The 16,695-nt window shown below is 50.8% G+C and overlaps 3 protein-coding genes across 3 annotated transcripts; 1 reads left to right on the forward strand and 2 right to left on the reverse strand.

Annotated features, from left to right (window-relative positions):
* Positions 1 to 90: 90 nt before the first annotated feature.
* Positions 91 to 835, reverse strand: BO86DRAFT_106148 (uncharacterized protein). The gene is made up of 2 exons (XM_025665894.1): positions 748 to 835; positions 91 to 663 (listed from the first exon to the last, which is right to left on the reverse strand). The coding sequence occupies exon 2, from the start codon at positions 576 to 578 to the stop codon at positions 222 to 224; it is 357 nt and encodes a 118-aa protein (XP_025526959.1). The 5' UTR covers positions 579 to 663; positions 748 to 835; the 3' UTR covers positions 91 to 221.
* Positions 836 to 3,022: 2,187 nt separating this feature from the next.
* BO86DRAFT_410384 (uncharacterized protein) lies at positions 3,023 to 4,615 on the forward strand (the record flags this gene model as incomplete). Its single annotated transcript, XM_025674493.1, has 2 exons — positions 3,023 to 4,228; positions 4,361 to 4,615. The coding sequence occupies 2 exons, from the start codon at positions 3,023 to 3,025 to the stop codon at positions 4,613 to 4,615; spliced, it is 1,461 nt and encodes a 486-aa protein (XP_025526960.1).
* Positions 4,616 to 5,018: 403 nt separating this feature from the next.
* On the reverse strand, positions 5,019 to 6,181 carry BO86DRAFT_400274 (putative bis(5'-nucleosyl)-tetraphosphatase; the record flags this gene model as incomplete). Its single annotated transcript, XM_025673699.1, has 2 exons — positions 5,019 to 5,978; positions 6,056 to 6,181. 2 exons carry the CDS (start codon positions 6,179 to 6,181, stop codon positions 5,019 to 5,021), a joined length of 1,086 nt encoding a protein of 361 aa, XP_025526961.1.
* Between the last annotated feature and the right edge of the window lie 10,514 nt (positions 6,182 to 16,695).

Consider the following 16,695-nt stretch of genomic DNA (forward strand, 5'->3'; position numbering starts at 1 on the left):
TGTTTAACTCCCGGTCATCTCCGTTGAGGCCCTCTCTGTGTTCTGTTTTTTTCTTTTGTTATTTTTTTTCCATTACATAAAGACCAAATGAACGAGCAGTGAGTCTGGTAGGTAGGCAGTTGTGGACTGGTATAACCTAGGTACGCACAATCAAGAAGTGACCAATCGAATGCCTTCCTCCGGGCATAACTACCTATAGGTTCTATGTACAGTACTATGTACTACTGGAGACTACGCACGGATACCCTGGCCGTGTCACCATTGGTACCCAAACCCGAAAAATTGTTCGGGGGGTGGGGGAGGATAGAAATTGACAACCGAAATGTAAGGACAAACCGAGAGCGACTATGGAGAAATGACCTTGAAGAAAACGAATCGAGAAGAGAAAACCCCCTTTCCCGGGCCCCGGTGGCGTGGCTCGTTGGTATGCCCGTGGGATATGGAACCTTCCTCTCAAGGTCATCATCTATAGCACGGGGCTCCTTGACTTGCTTCCGAGGGTGGTCCCGGTCTGGGGTCTGGGGTTGGCTGATAAATAGATAGATAGATAGATAAAACGTGATCACTAGCTTTATCATGGGTCGACCCCCGGAACAGGCATGGGGGGCTGTGTAGCATGGCCAGGATCAATGATCCTTGAAGCGGAGAAGGATGTGTGAGAAGCTATAATTGGAAGTAAGCATATTGAGCGAGTATTGGTGGGGGCAAGGATTTGGGGATGAATGAAGGAAAGAACATAACGCCTACCGACAGCCGCCGTGCCGTGGCCCCGTTAGCAGCAGCACGCGCGGTCACTAAGCTAATGGCAAAGGTAAATGACGGCGGGTATGTAGAGCGGGAGGGAAGGAAGGAAGGTATACTGAATAGGGCCACCTACAGGTACGCAGGCAGGCAAGCAGGCAAGTCAAATCAAGCCACAGATAGACAGGCATCCAGACCGTTCCTTCGCGCTGTGAACGAAAGACACTGAGAGAGAAGTGATAGACCGAGCGATAGGTCAACAACATCTCATCTGGACTGGACTTCCTTGGGGGAGGGGGCACGGTCTAGTCTTTCGTGCGTGATCTGTCTGTCTGTCAACCCGCCGGGTCGCAAGCTCCGACTGTGTGTATCACCGCTAAAATGTTGCTGATTGGACCGGGAAAAGGGACGTTTGAGGGTGGGTTGGATGGAGGGATAGAGGATATATCCTGGTTGTTTTTGGTTCGGATCGCGGGAGTTCATACGCGAAAGAAGAATGAATCCCGTTCTTCCACAGAGCTCTGGTTTTTTAGTATCTCAGGTTTAGAATTCTCTTTCCCGCCCCGTCCCATGTTACTAGCCATGGGTTGACGATCAAGATCGGGATTGACCTGCAGATGCAGGAACGTTTCGTCGTACGTTGTGGAGTGGAGGGAGGCCTGGGGGAGCAAGTCCAGTGGACAAGCGACCAGAAAATAGTAGAAGAAGCAAAAAGAATGGGGCGTTAAAGATCTAGTCACGACACAAAGAGAAGAAGACTAGGTATGCTGGTAGATCTACCGGGAATTGTGGTGAATTCTCCGATCAAATGTCGCGGTGGATGAAGTAAGGGAAGCGGACAAAGCCCTATATGTAAGTATCCGAACTGGTTGCCAGCACAGCCAAACCAACCACGCCCAATCACAGATGGATTCCAGCTTAATGACAGTGGAGTCTCATCCGGGGTTCCAGAAAGAAAATTGCCCTTGACAGTTGGAAAATTCTGATTCAGATCTGACCAATCGACTATCGATCCTTGCCAGTCCTGTTCTTCGTCGCCGAACGCCACGAGATGAGTTTCTATTCGGCCTACGATTCTCCTTCCAGAGGATCTCCACGGTTGAGCCTTCCGGGTGAGAAGCTGATATGATGAAGAGCTGGGATGAGAGCTTGGTTGTCGAGGTTTTAGGCCCTTTCGGTCGGATTTCACGCCTTTTCGGCAAGCCATTCAAGGGGACATGCTTCAGTCCTCAATAACTAGGCTGGGGAGGCGGAGAGAGGGAAGAAAAGAAGAATGTCGTTCTGTACAGGACAAGGAAGGTGGCTCCGAAAGTGTGGAGGGGCCTCAATTTCCATATCGCAGCATCACGACTGTCAGGGATATGGAATTGGAGAAGGACTTAAGGGGCACATCGCTGCTGCTCTTCCTCAATGAGCTTAAAGACTGCCCTGGAGATTTCTCGAGAGCTACTATCTTTTTTTTCAAAGTGCCAACGTTCGCGTCTTGAATTAGAGACAGTGTCTTAAGCTGAACGCATTGTATATCGCGACGACCCCATTGCATCGGCTGCGCTGGAGCCATAACACTTGCCACAAAGAGCGTTGACAGTGACTGAGACATTGTTCGCTGTTGGACCAAGTGGCGGAAAGTGACCAAGTCGTGGATACCGGGCTGTTCCTTGTCCCTTCCATTATCATTCACACTCACTGCCATCTTTCCTCATGCAATTTTGTTTCTTTCAACCGAAACACAGCAGGGGCTAGCCTTTCGATTGGGACTCCTTGAGGGTAAAGGCATTGCAACCGAATCTCGCCTCCGAGTGCGACAGACCAATCGCCTGGTCTATGTTCTGAGTAAGTTGACCGCAACTCTTCAACAACAAGTGAAACCCTTCCATATGGAGTCCGATGTGCTGAGTGACTGCATCGCTGCCTGCAGGCGCCCTGACTCGCCCGACAACGCGCATGATACGACATCTATGTCCAGTTCTTGTTATTCCAGGGAAACATACAAGCAGTCAAAGACTGGAGCGGTGAACTGAGCGAGGAAGTGGAGTGTGGCATCTTAAAAAACGCCGCCTATCTTTCCTCGAGAAGGTCGATAGCTAGGAAGCAAGTCACCTGGCAAGCATCTTCATTTATTGTCAAGCTCTGACAGATTTTGCTGAAAGTAGGTTGAATACAATCCTGTGTTCTTTCAGGTACTCGGCGAGTTGAGTCTGATACTGTTGCCTGGTCAGCCCTGTATTCGAAGCCGCAGCGTCCAATGAAGGTTGGCCAGCGTTGTTCGGAAAACATCGAAATGACAAACACCTATATGATGATCTCAGACTCCCTCAAAGAGAGAGAGATCTCCTACTGGTCGATATACCCTTCTGCACTCGATTCGGCAAAGCGTGAAGAGCCACCTTTTCACGGTCTTCCTCTTCCGACCATAGCGGAATCCTGTTGCTCGTACATGCCTGCCAAACGGAGTCCCCTGCGAACGGACTGCGATAAGTGTGAACAGCTTGGGGTTCCCTCAGAGCCGCTGCAGAGGGTGACTGTAGCTTACTCTCCGGATATATGCCTGGACGATGCTTCTAGCGCCGCTAGTCCTCAGAGTATCAAACTCAACACGAGCAGCGTGGCCAACGAGCCGTTCTTAATCCCACGCAGAGCTTTGGGCTCAAAAAAGGCCCTAATTACGTTTGACGTTAGGGACAGTGAGTGCCTGCCAGCCGACCACCTCATTAGGGTCGCGCATCAAGAACCTGGAATAGCCACCAGCAACAACGATGCTGAAGTCCCACTGCCGAAAGTCGAATTGCCATGGGAGTATAGCCCTGTTATGGCATGCAGTAACAGCTTCAGCAATGCAGAGGAGACGATAGATACCGCCAGTGCCCTCACCTGGTCCATACCCGAAGTCCATCAAGTTTCATGTGTAACGCACATCAGGGATATCAGCCACGGAGAACTGGTATATTCTTTACCCTGTGTGTCCGGCGCAACTGCCCACTCATGCGATGATGACCTTGGCGGTACCTTCGACCAGCTGATCTCAATGCCGGATAACTCTCCGGATTGCAGTCTTCAGTCCAGCCAGATCGGGTGGTCGGACACTTCAAGTCCATTAGCTGGAGTCTGTCCTAGCCAAACATGCTGTCCTGACTTGCTTCCGATTCCGGAGAGACAAATGACAAGTCAGGCACCAACCTACTATCAGCCTCCTCCGACTTACTCTTATCAACACCGGGACTCGTCCACCTTTGCTCCTTCACATCATCTGCTCCCCGCTCCATTCCAGCCACAGTTGTCCCCCACCGATGGACATGTATCGGTTGGGATAGGAGGCGCACTCAGAGGATCCACGACGCGCGCATCAGATGTCAAGAACAAGCTCCTGATCCAGTATAAGCAGCAAGGCTTTTCGTACAAGGCCATCAAGGAGGTTTGCAACTTCGCCGAGGCCGAATCCACCCTTCGCGGCAGATATCGGACTTTGACCAAGCCCAAGCACTCTCGAGTGAGAAAGCCGCAATGGCAAGACAGAGATGTAAAGTTCATTTTTCCCTTTTGCTTTGTTGCTCGTGCGTTTCAACCGTGAGAAGAATCCCATATATTGACCGTGACTTTCTTTCCTCCGTCCCTGCTGCAGATTCAACTTCTTTGTGAAGCGGTGACCCAGTTGGAGCATGGCCGACAGGCGTCGCAGTGCCCGTACCTCTTCGATCATCAGTCGCGAAATCTCACCCTCGTCCAGCCGCCAAAGGTGTCCTGGAAACAGGTTGCGCTCTATATATATGAGAACGGAGGCTCATACCTCTTTGGGAATGCGACGTGCAAGAAGAAATGGTGTGAGGTGCATAATGCGAAGTGCTGGAGGTTCGAGTCCCGGTTGAATGAGAAATAAGAAAGAAGGTTGTCGCCCGGCTGACTGACCGACTTGATTGCTTGCCATTGCCGGTTCACTCTTTCCGGCAGGAACGGCAGTAGATTCTTTCCTGTCTTTCAGTCTGTTTTTTCGCCTTACTCTGAATAGCAGAATCGAGATAGAAGAGGAGGAGTCTTGAGTGTCGAACTACGATGTAGAAATCGCTTGCGTGGGCGGTAGGGGACGTCTATACAATCAATCTAGCTGTCAATCTACTCGTATATACTACGGTTCCCTTTCCGAAAACAAACAAGTGGTATTATATGTCTAATCACATAGACGCAGGTATTAAACAAAGTTTACTCCGTAGATATGTGCAGATTCAGTGATGCTTATGTGACTCGTCTAAGCAAGCTAGAATAATGCTTCGCAGTGAGACGTCTTATAGCTGCGAAACCTCCGGCAGATTCAACTGTGGAAAGCCAATCGTCGAAAGCACATTGCTCAACGACTGCGGATTACGGCGCAACTCGGTCCATTCGGCCTCGGCCTTGACCATGAGGGTTCCGGCCAGAATGGTGCCGTTCAGAGCGACCACTCCAGCCTCGGCGACATCCGCACTGGCGCCAGGTTCAACTGGGACGTGTGCGCTTTCCCTTCTCCTGGGGCAGATGATCATCGAGGACTCGGTCATGGCGAGATTGTAGCTGACGACGGCGGGGCCGGTCGTCTCTTGGGCGCGGCGATTGCAGTTGCTGCTGTTTGTGGCGGCGGCGACGGCTGCTACCGCAGCCCTGTACAGAGAAAGATACGTCGCGAAGAGGGTTTCACTCGAAGGGTTTGGCGGCAACGGGAGCGCGAAGTGGGCAAAGGGAACTCGATCCGACCGCCGATAGCCCCCAGACCCGCCGGGGGCTGCCGGCTGCGAGGTGGCGGCGACGATATCTATCAAAGGCCGCCAGTCGTCTGAGTGCTCCTGTTGTTGTTCCTGGTGGGCCATTGCTTCCACGGGAAGGAACTGCAGGTGCCTGTGCGGTTGACTCGCGCCACTCTCGTCGCCCGAGTTAAAGAAGGCGAACAGCTTCCTGCCGCGCGCGGAGGACGGTTCCTCTGCTTCGGCCCATGTTTTGACACAGGCATAGGCGGCTGCGAGGTCCTCCTTCTCCAGAAGATCCGTCTGGGCTTTCCAGGCTTTGGTGGCGAGGATGAAGTGGTTGGGAATCACGGGGAATTTGTTGAGGACCAGGAAATGGGTCGGGTTTTCGCGGGGGATCTGAGCTATGAGAAGCTCCGGTGACGGGTTCTCGAAGGGATCGAACTTCGGTCCGCTAGGGTTGGCGTTTTCGTCCTTCGGGGTACTCGTTGGTTTCTTTGCGAGAGCTGGGCAGTAACGAAGTTGATACTGGGGCAGGATTGGGTGAAGGTGTTAGCCAGGTTTGCGCGTAGCCCAGGAACTGATGGCACAAGGACATGATTTACCGGGATCCCCGAAACATGGAGTGTCGCGAGCTGGGTTGGAGAAAAGAGGAGATGGCCAGCATCTTTGGCGGTTGTGAATCGTCGACTGACCAGAGCCGGAAGACTCTCCGAAAGACCTAGTTGCATAATGTCGAATGTGTGATGTCGGATGCTGTGGTGCAGCTGCTGCATTCCTGGCAGAGTGCGGAGTTGGAGAATGGAAATGACGACTTCCTCCAGCGCGGCGGGATGAGGCGAGAATGCGGGGCAGGAACGGCTAGCCGAAAGAAGATGTTTTGGATGCAGGCACGGAAATTCAATTTGCCTCCAGTATACAATTATCACCTACAATCATGATGCATTGATATAGAAAAGACGGCAGTCTGTCTTTGGAGAGTATTTCCATCGACCATGTGGTTGCAAACCTAATTTACCTCCCAAGAATATCTAACAATCTTCAATCAACAAACGTCGACCACGTGCTCATGTCTCGATGTATGATGAAGGCACAGAAAAGACAAATCATGAATCATGAACGGCATTGCTTGAGTCGCATATGGAGAATGACCAGGATCTACCCATTTCTAGGCATGTTAAGCGCGTTGATGCAGTGTGGTTGTGTGGTGTGGTGAGCACTACTGGTAGCCACAATACATAAAAAATGCGGAGAGCACGACCTCGGGCGCTCTTGTACATGACAACTCAACCAAAGACAAGAGTATTACTTACATAGACACTCGAAGCCATCCCGAAGACAGTTCTCTAATACTATAGTTTTATTCTGGCGAAAGCAGCATATAACCCTGAAGCCCTAAGCATTCCAGTGTCCGGGTACATATGTAATGACGTCACTGACATCTCTTCTTTCGACACACCTAGTAAGGATCCCCATGCTTCACCAATCTGGCCTGACTCTGTCATCAACAACCCGGATGATGCTGTGAGATCTCACCCACCCCGGAGTCCAGACTACCTCGAATACTTCCAGAACATGGTCTGGAGCTGTTCTCGTAACCTATAGCCTCTAGTTAATCCTCAGCAACGGCCCCCATCAGCCACTTTAGCAGCCACGGCTCTTCGTGTTGCTATGCCCAAGAATCCAGAAACGGGATGCAGACAAGCCTCTAGCATGGCATAAAACCATGTACATGTACTGTATGTTGTATACAACCAGGGAATCATCACCTTATGATCTCCTGAAGGGCAAAATACCTACCCGATACTTCACATATGATGTACAGTACAGTACATACATACATACAACCATACATACAGTGTGCAATGCAGGTCCAATCCGGGGCGGCCGAACCAAGAATTTGGAATTGGCTCAGCCAGCCTCTTCCCTCTCCGTCGACTGCACTTTACCCTAACAAGTATGGCTCGTGCATCCTTGATCCAGGTTCCCTATCGGCGCGGCCGGGGCGTTCCCACTTGCCAGTCATTCAGTCATTAATCTTCCCATCCCAGAGCACGTTTACCGGGGGTTAAGCCTACGGTCTACCCCCCAGGGCGCCCGCCCTCTCCCGCGTCTGGTTGTTGGTGTAGTTAGGAGTAGTTATTTCCTTCTTTGGCCATGTGTCACCCAACCTAGACTCGAATTTTTAAACACTTGGAACTGTGGAGAGTCGGCCGGTGTCGCTGATCGCGATCTTGGTGATGGGTGGACCCCCACGAACTCCATCATGTTTTCATCACCACAGTTAGGTAAGCAAGATGGAAAAGATGATCCAGATGATCCAGATGATCCCCGAGGATCTACCTCGATCACCCAAAGAGTGCAGTAGTGAGTGGACAGACTTTACTCTTTGGTGTGCTCATGTCCAGGACTTGCAGGTATCTGCACCCACCAGCAGCAGCAGCAGCAGCAGTAGCCGCCAACCAGCCAAAGGTTGGCCAGGCATAAAATGAATGTATGGTTCGGCATCTGCCGTTGCATAGAGCAAAGCACTTCAGAAGTGCTTTGCAATCCCAAACTGGGCGGTTGTGGCAGGGGTGTGGTGCGTTCAGCCACGTCTTCAGCAACCGGGGTGACGTGGTGTTAACCAGTCACTCATTTGTTTGTGTGTGGATGAGGCTCTTTGTATTACTTTGAATGCTAATGTATCATTGCTCTGAGCCCCGCGCTTCGCTTTGAGAAACAATGCTTTGACCCACGAGTATAGCCTTCAATGGACACCCAAGTCGATCACGAGGTAAAGAGGGTCTGGACAGTTCTGATGCAGTGGGACAGGGTCTCGGCCGTAGTTGAGGTTTGCTCTCCTGTTGAGAGATTCCACTAGTCCCCCGTACGGGCTCATCATCTGATGCTTGGTACAGTACAATCATGATGGTTTAGTGCCGCTCACGACGACTCAAGTATGGTAAAGATGACGCGAAAGTCCAACCTTCTCACCCAAGCGGACCTTCATATGGGATCAAGCCTTTTACTTTGTCACCACCATGCACGATCAATCCCAAGCACAACAAGGAACTTGGCCCCATCCTTGTTGCAATCCAGACGATCATGCAGATTTGTTGATCCTTGTTCACCAATCTGTCCCCGTCATCCTACCACCGGGCAGAAAAGGGTGGTCCAAGGTAGGTAGTAATAGTCGGGATCCCGATCGTGGATTGTGATCAAGTGTAGGCACGGCAAGAGAGATAATGCTGATTGATTTGTTCTTCTGCTTCGCTTCCCTCAATCGCCCATTCGTCTGGATGGTCATTCTGCTGTGGCCCTCCTCGCAAACTTGATTGGGCGCCCCTCCTCTCCAGTCCAAAAGACCTCGTGGCATTGACAGCTGTGTGGCTTGAAACGGATGGAGGAGGGCCACCACCCAGCCAGTCGGTCGTGATTTCCAACTAGCATCAAAATCGGGCCAAAGTCTTTTGCACCAACAAAAAAAGGGGAAACTCGGCCCCGGGGAAGGAGGACCAAGCAAAATTCGATGCGATGGCTAATGTTTTTTTTCCCTTTTCGGCCGGTGAGTGCCATACGTGAAGTACTCCATCGTGTACCTGACAACGGTTCATACTTTATTCAACGAGCCGAGCAGTTCAAGGGTGGCACTTGTAAGTGACTTACAGTACTAGTCGTCCACGCGCTGGGTCCCATACTACTGATGTATTTGGGTGTACTGAGTAAAACCCATCAGTGCCCACAGGGCACAGATCTATTGTGGCAAACATGGACCAACCCACCCTGCGACTCTTCACCCCCAGACCCCAGACTTCTCTTGTCTCGCTCCTGATCGTCACCCCCAATGCTGGTACCTACTAGGTACTGTCCATGTAGTCCCCACCAGGATAAGAATCCTGATAACTTTTGTCCTTACCTCACGGAGTAGAGTTTTACTGGAAGATGATTCGCTTGTGTCCAGTCAACCCCTACTCTCCATGCTCGGTGAGTATATTGCTTCTTATTCCTTTTCTCTGATCGAGCAGAACGAGGAATGACGATTATGCATGATGTCATGAATCAATAGAAGATTGCGAGTGACATACACACCATAATCGAAAAGCTCCTATTGTCGCATCCATCACATGGTTGGCTGTTTACTAGCCTGCTACTCCGTACGTACCTAACCCAGTAGTCTTCAACCATTACCTTAGTATTGACATCCGGCCCTAGCGCCAACCACTGTTCGTGGGCGGCTACAAAAACAATCCGCAGTACGGACCTTCGGGACCGAGAGACGCCAGTCCCTGAATCTAGACTAGGCGATGACCGACACTACCCAAGCACAAAAAAGATCATCCCGCTAGTCTTCCCCCTTCGCGACCCGCGAAAGTTCACTGGCCTCAGGGAAATCACAGTCTTATCAGGGTCTTCGTCAAGGAGTATGATGGTGCAATTGAGATTGCCCTCGCTTCGAGGCTTCACCCGGTTGTCCATCTGTTATCGAGCCCTTACTAATGCGGTTGATTTATCTTGGCTGGGGCTCTCACGCCAAAACCAAGGACAAGCTAAAGTACCCGTGGACGACTACTACTGATTGATATCAGATTTTGGGGAACTCCTGTGAATCGTTCCCGCGAGGTTTCCTTTTTAGTTTTCTGACCTGGGGTTAGCGCGGTATGGTCTCGGGGATGCCGAAAAACAAAACCCAGAGAGCGAACTGACGTTCATCATAGGACAAAAGGTTCCAATAAGGAGAGGAGGAGGAGGAGGAGGAGGGGCCCGGACCGCAGATCCTTAGGCTTCATGCTCTGTCTGCCCTTTCCGGGTTATTATCACGATCACGAGTAGACTAACTGAACTACTATGGTCACTACATAAGAATTCTCTCTCAGGGACCCGGGAGTTCAGAACTGTTGAGTTGAGTGCTTTCCCAAGGTTCAACCCCAGAGTTCCCAGCAGTTGATGGAAAAGAAACCTGGAGGGGAAGACAGACAGACGGACAGACAGACAGGACGGTGTGGGGCGGGGGGAGGGTTTGGGGTGGTTCCACAGGGCAGGATTTCCTAGTGCAATACCTCCGGGTGACACCGCTGGCCTCATGGTGTAAAATACTGTTACTACATAGTACATACCACTAAAGACGAAAACACACTAGTCTAGAGAGGGTCCAGCCAATTGGTAGTGTGGCAGTGTGGCAGTGGCATTTTTCTTCTCTCTCGCTCTTCCTTTCTCTGAGAATCTCTCCCTGAGTCCCCTCGAGATTTCTCGACATCCACAATCGGAGTTCGCCAGACTCGTGGTCTGTACACTAACAACTCCGTCTTAGACGCAAAGGAGAAAATGGGTCCCCTGTCCCACCTCCTTACCCACCTTATCTCCAGCGGTCTAGCCCGCCACATGGCTTTTTTGTTGAGTATACTGCTCGACTCACTTACTATGTAGTCTAGAACCGCAACATTAGCATTACTTATGATTTCCCATTTCTACTTCCTTATCTCAACCAAGCCACATACCGAAGGCACGTGGCGAACCGCGGAAGAGCTTGGCGATTGTGTACTGTACAATACACACAGTACCTGAATACTTCTTCTGCCCCTATAGACAATACACGATACCATGCATACGCTGCATCATGCGTCTGGTATGCATGCATGACCTTGTGCTTGGATAGCGCCTGCTCCCCTGAGGGCTCCCACACCAGAAGCGGAGGGAGGACCAGGGGTTCGATCTCTATAGGACAGTACTGTACATGTGGTATTTCCTATTTTTGCGTAGTCTGCATAGAGTGGACAGGAAAAAGGGATGTGGAAATGTCACTCCGAACCCTAACCATGGTTCGAGGCGACTTTGGCATCAGATTGGAGAGCCGGATCTATGGAACTCCTCCGTATAGTTATACAGTAGGACGTCACTAAAGTAATACCGGACCTGTTATTTCCACAAAATAGGTTGCGCTTTACTCCACTGGACACAATGCACATATAGTTATCCATATACTATACGGACATCGTGCGGAGCACACACACCAGAAAGGAAAGCGCGTAAGGCCGGAGAAGATGTACAGTACAGAACACCCAACTAACGATTGTGATACACCAACCTCGTATCTTGGGATTCAAGAAGCCATGAAGACAATCGTGGGGAGAGACAGATGGACGGTGGGTATCGCCATTACCAGATGAATAAACCAAAAGGGAAGAAGCATACTGCGGTCATTGACACCATGCCTCACGAGCGCCCCTCCTTCAATCGTGAGGATGCAGTCCACAGCCAAGTGTGTTCGTACCTGTATTAGCGCGTGGACCATGAGCTCCGCAGGAGGCTGTGGGGGGAGGGCCCGGGGCGATGATGGGCTCTGGTCGGGAGTTAGTCGAAGCGAAGCTTGAGCTTTGTTCGTGGTCTGTCCTTGCCACCCAAGCATTGGACATTGGTGCTTCTACTGCACAATTAACCCTAAACCCCTAGTGGAACTGCCTTGCGCGGCTTCGGCGATGGTGATATCCTGGTGTCCTACGTCAAGTGAGTCAAATCGGTATACCAGGACCCATGGGAAAAGCGCAACCGAACACTCAATGGAGAATTCCAAGATGTAGTTTCCAGTTCATTGATGACCTTTTTCCAAGTTGCACTGTACACCTTGGGAAAGTGAGACACCCTTCTGCAAAGGGCGACCGAGCAAGGGTACGCTAATCATGGTTCCTACAATGATCAGCCTTTCATTCACCCCGAAAACATGTCGTCACTTGCTTTGCTTTGCACACGGAAACCTGGGTACCCAGTACAGTACCACGATCTACGCAATCCAATCTTGCCTGCAGAGAGAAATAGAAACTCAATGCACGGGGAATCACATATCCAGAGCGACGGGGCAAAATCCGACTGACAATTTAGGGACGGTACTCCCCCACTTCAGTTCCTAGTCCAGTGGAGTCTCTGCTAGCTTCAGAGTAATATGCATCCGCATTCTTGGTTCTCACTCGAAGCAGGAAGGGACTTTTGTACCACGATAGGAAGAATATTCAACCTATGGTCGCGGTAGCCTTTTTCGACGGGCCAGGATTTAGACTTTCTATTCTCCAAAAGTTCCAACTGGCTTCCCAAATGGCTGGATGAGAAGTGATACTAACAGCTTGTCCTGAGCCCTTTTCCCCCTCGAAGCCCTGCGAGATGCGATGCGTGGCAACGATTGCATGGCAAGACATGCGTTGGTGTTACACGGATTGCGATGCGGGCAAAGTGATACAGTATGGATAGTACAGTACAATGTCATTCTATGGATGCGTGCGACATCGAACTCCCAGTACCGCATTCTCTTTGCTTACTTTTCTTATTCTTGCGAGGAAGACGCAACATACGACTTTTCGAATGCTCTGCATAGGGAGAGATTCGAGGGGGACTCGGTCGATGTCTTGCACAAGAAGAGCCAAGAAGATGCCTCAACCACAATCTGTAAAACTGGATGACCACTGGACACCCTAACCAGCCCGCTTTTCATATTCGGTAAGATAGATTGCTGCCCGCGGCGGTGGTCGATCTGCCGATTACAGGTTCGCTCAAGCGTGGGGGGGAAGGTGGACATTAGTCAGGACTCGGTCTGTGCATGATGTGCAGGGCCAATACCTAACTAAGGTACAGTACCTAGTGGTGAACTAACCTTGGTCACGGCAAGACAAGTCAATAGAGCATTTGATCAATCGGGCCGCACGCAGGCAGTCCAAAGCCCGTGGTCACCGACAGGACCCCGCGAGGGCCGCCTACCAAAAAAAAAGTTCCACATGCATGCCGTGGTTGGTTGGTCCGCGCGGAGTCCCAACCTTGGAGGGACGATCGTCGGACAAGCTGCAGGAATTCAGGCGATGTCAACGCAAGTCCCGACATACGGTGCGTGTATTGGTACTCCATACAGCTACTCCGTACCTCCCTCGGTATTCTGGAGACCGGCCAACCGTGCGACTACAATCACCTTCATTCTGGGACATTCGAGATCGAGATCCATCCGAATTATTCAAGGGATTTGCAAAGGAGGCAATGCAAATCCTGCGAGCAAGCTACAGTCGATACGGGGCAGCGCGATACCCGCAAAATCAAGGTGGAGAGAGGGGTCTCGGGGTCTTCTGGGTGACGGGATCTCATGCAGGGGGAGGGATCATGTGATATCCTCACTGTTTGGCATCTTGCCCAGAACAGGATTTATAGGCGAGTCCTTTGAGCAACCCTAAAGGAGGGCAACTGGAACTAAGGACCGGGTATCTTGATTCTACCAGGCATCCAAGGGAGATGAGTTGGATTGTGCGGACATAAGGTAGGTAATTTCGCCAGCCTGGAGAAAGAGGTGCGGGTGAAATGGAGGGCGGCTATCGAGGAGATTAGCTCGAAGTGTGCATGCAAAATTGAAAATTGAAGCCCGATCTTCGCCCCGCTCGAGTCCTGACACTTGACAGGTATAGCACGGATCTTGTCCATGACCCGACGGCGACAACAGCTACCTGAATCAGTCCGTGCTAGACTGCCAATGTCCTCATGAGTACAGCACTTCAAGTTACCATACCTCTGATCTCTTTTGGGAATGATGTGGTACCAATCAGATTGTCTCGTAGACGAATGCAGGTAGTCCCCTGTGATCCCACTAGCTGTCAATCCTAATTACTAACCGATGCATTTTCATATAGAACAATCTAAATAGATTACCTCGACCCAGTAGTGCACTGCACTAGTAGGCTTAATTAATCCTCCAGAATAGTAATCCAAATGGGAGTTATGATACGCCAATTGCTCCGCCGGGGAGCCCCCTTCCTAGCGGTAGGCTCCGGGCCTTCCGAGCAGTGAGCACTATGATCCCGGGGGCAGTCTTTAGGCTGCTTTAGCAGCAAAGATGGTGGAGCTTCTCTCGCACTCCAATTTACGAGTCCTTCTTAGTGATTAGTAAAACTGGAGTGATGGTCGGGGGATCGGGGTAGTCCGTTTGGTTGTTTAGGGGAACGTGGGGCAGGCCTGATCGGTGGACATCACGGCCCACAACACACCAGACTTTGGTTGAGCAGCTGTCAAAATCCCCCCCAAGAGTTTATAGTATAGCGACCCTCTTTTTAATCTATCCCTATCGATAGATCCGAAAACGCAATTAAGCGATCGTCTGTGAGTGTGCCTCGCCCATCCGCAAATCGACCTAATAATTGAGCCACGTGAGTGTGACAAGTCATCTGCCATGGAAATGCGAGAGCGAGAGGATTCCAAGTTCTCCCAGTTTGCAGCTTGTCTGGCCAGAAGCTCTCGAGTCACAGAGAGCTTGGCCATCCCACCCGCACTTTTCAGCGACCATGGCATTATGCCTGTCAGAGATCCCCAAATTAGCCATGCACCTAAGAATGGATTCTCATCACTGCGACGTTTCACGCCAGTTTCAAGAGCTGCACGCCAGATGTTCTGGAAGCCTTCTGTGAGCGGATCTGACTGGCGACTCGCAGTAAATGCCAGGGGTGAGCATCCCAGCGCTTGGGTAGATGAAGTTCCGACGGAGTATATCCATCCATCAATCCATGCGGAATTGCGGATGTTGTTTAACGCCCCGGCGCGCCCGCCCCCCCCCCCAAAAGACAAAGCAGAAGAAGCATAACAAAGCCCACGGGAAGAACAGCTTGCTAGTCTGGTCTAGTCCTCTGTTTCGTTCAATAGTGCTATCTTTAGACCGGAGTTGGTCGCACCAACTAGTAGAAAACTAGCCTTGTGCGCTCTGGCGCTTGTTTTCTTTTGTTCATATCAAACTAATTGGTTGTCGGGTCGAGTTCCGCCCATAATTAATAATAATCCTGGATCCCTGCAGCCTTTCTCTCCCCCCCCTCCCTAATTACCACTATATTGGCAGACAGTCGTAATTGGATGACCGTGACCGTAATTGGGGGCCGAAATTCAAAATATACTCCGGATCGATATCTCTCCCGTCGCCATGAGACCGATGGGGATGTCCGGGTTCTTGTCTGCCATAGTGAACAGGAGATAATTGAAAGGTGGGGTGCCGAATTCGGCGATGTTGTAGTTATCACCACAGAACATGAGAATCCGCCGTCACTCCTTTTTTCTTTTTACCTCTTGGATATGTCTCAGTTGCACAATAGGCAGTTATTGGGAGTTTTGTCTGGGGCGGGACGGAGGAAAGAAGATCCATGCGACACGATATTGTTGGTCACCTCGTATGCAAACAGCGACCGATAAGGGTGAGGTTGGTTTCGAGCAAGCCGCGCTTGTCTAACCCTTCGCGTGGATGGATTTCGTCATCAGAGGCATATACATTAAGTTACTTGCGAGCTCCATGAACGAATTGAGAACCCGGGGATGAGTGTACAGCTCCGCATTGTGGTGATTAATGGTATGATAAGCTACCCCTAGCATTTTCCCAAACCTAGACTCTGGAGAGGTTGCATGCAGCCTTTGTTCATGAAACAGATGGAAAGCAGGCTCCAGCCAATGCCCGCCTTCCTTTTCTGGATTCGATATGAATCCTAAAAATGTGCGTCTGTAGGGAATGCCCAACAGGCCCACCTCAAATGAATGGTGATCTAATCGGGGAGCCGCAGACAGATCATCTCAAATCATTAGTAGGCAGCTCTACCTGAGACACCCAGCCCTCCTGATGAGAACGAATATTGATTTAGATATCAAACCCTCACGGGGTCAGATTGCGTCAAAGAGAAGTAAAGAAAACTGCTAAGCTCTTTACGTAGCGCCGAAGCGAGCGGTGATGCATGTTTCGCCCCCAAAGTCATACCCCTAACTGATGGAGGAATTTTTCATGGAAGGAGGGAGGAGAAAATCCGTCAGCATGGTACGTACTGTACTCCGTACCTCGAAGTCGTTTCTGCACCCCCCTTCCCCCCCCCTGGAAGCTGGATCATTTAAGTTACAATTTTTGGTCGCAGGTGCTAATGCCACGTGCTGGGAAATTACCCGAGTTGGGTTGGCAGCTGTCATACACACCGACCTACCTCGTGTCGATGTTCACGGACACAGCCGTTGCGGTCCACTCTTGAAGAAAGAGCTCGGGTCTACGACGGTCGTTTACTAAACACCTAGCGTAGAGGTCTGTTTAACACGAAGAGATATTTCCTTCCGTGCGATAAAATGATGCGCGATGATACTAGTACTTGTTCTCGAACGAAGATCAGGAGATGCTCAGCAATATTTATCGGATTTACGTTTCAGATCTGCGCGCGTCTTGCCTAGTGCAGGAATGGCAGATTGATTGACAGGTGATGCGCGCGGAGTCCGGAGTACAGAGAATGCGACG

The sequence above is a fragment of the Aspergillus japonicus genome, assembly GCF_003184785.1.
Source record: "Aspergillus japonicus CBS 114.51 unplaced genomic scaffold BO86scaffold_29, whole genome shotgun sequence".
In the NCBI taxonomy this organism is placed as follows: domain Eukaryota; kingdom Fungi; phylum Ascomycota; class Eurotiomycetes; order Eurotiales; family Aspergillaceae; genus Aspergillus; species Aspergillus japonicus.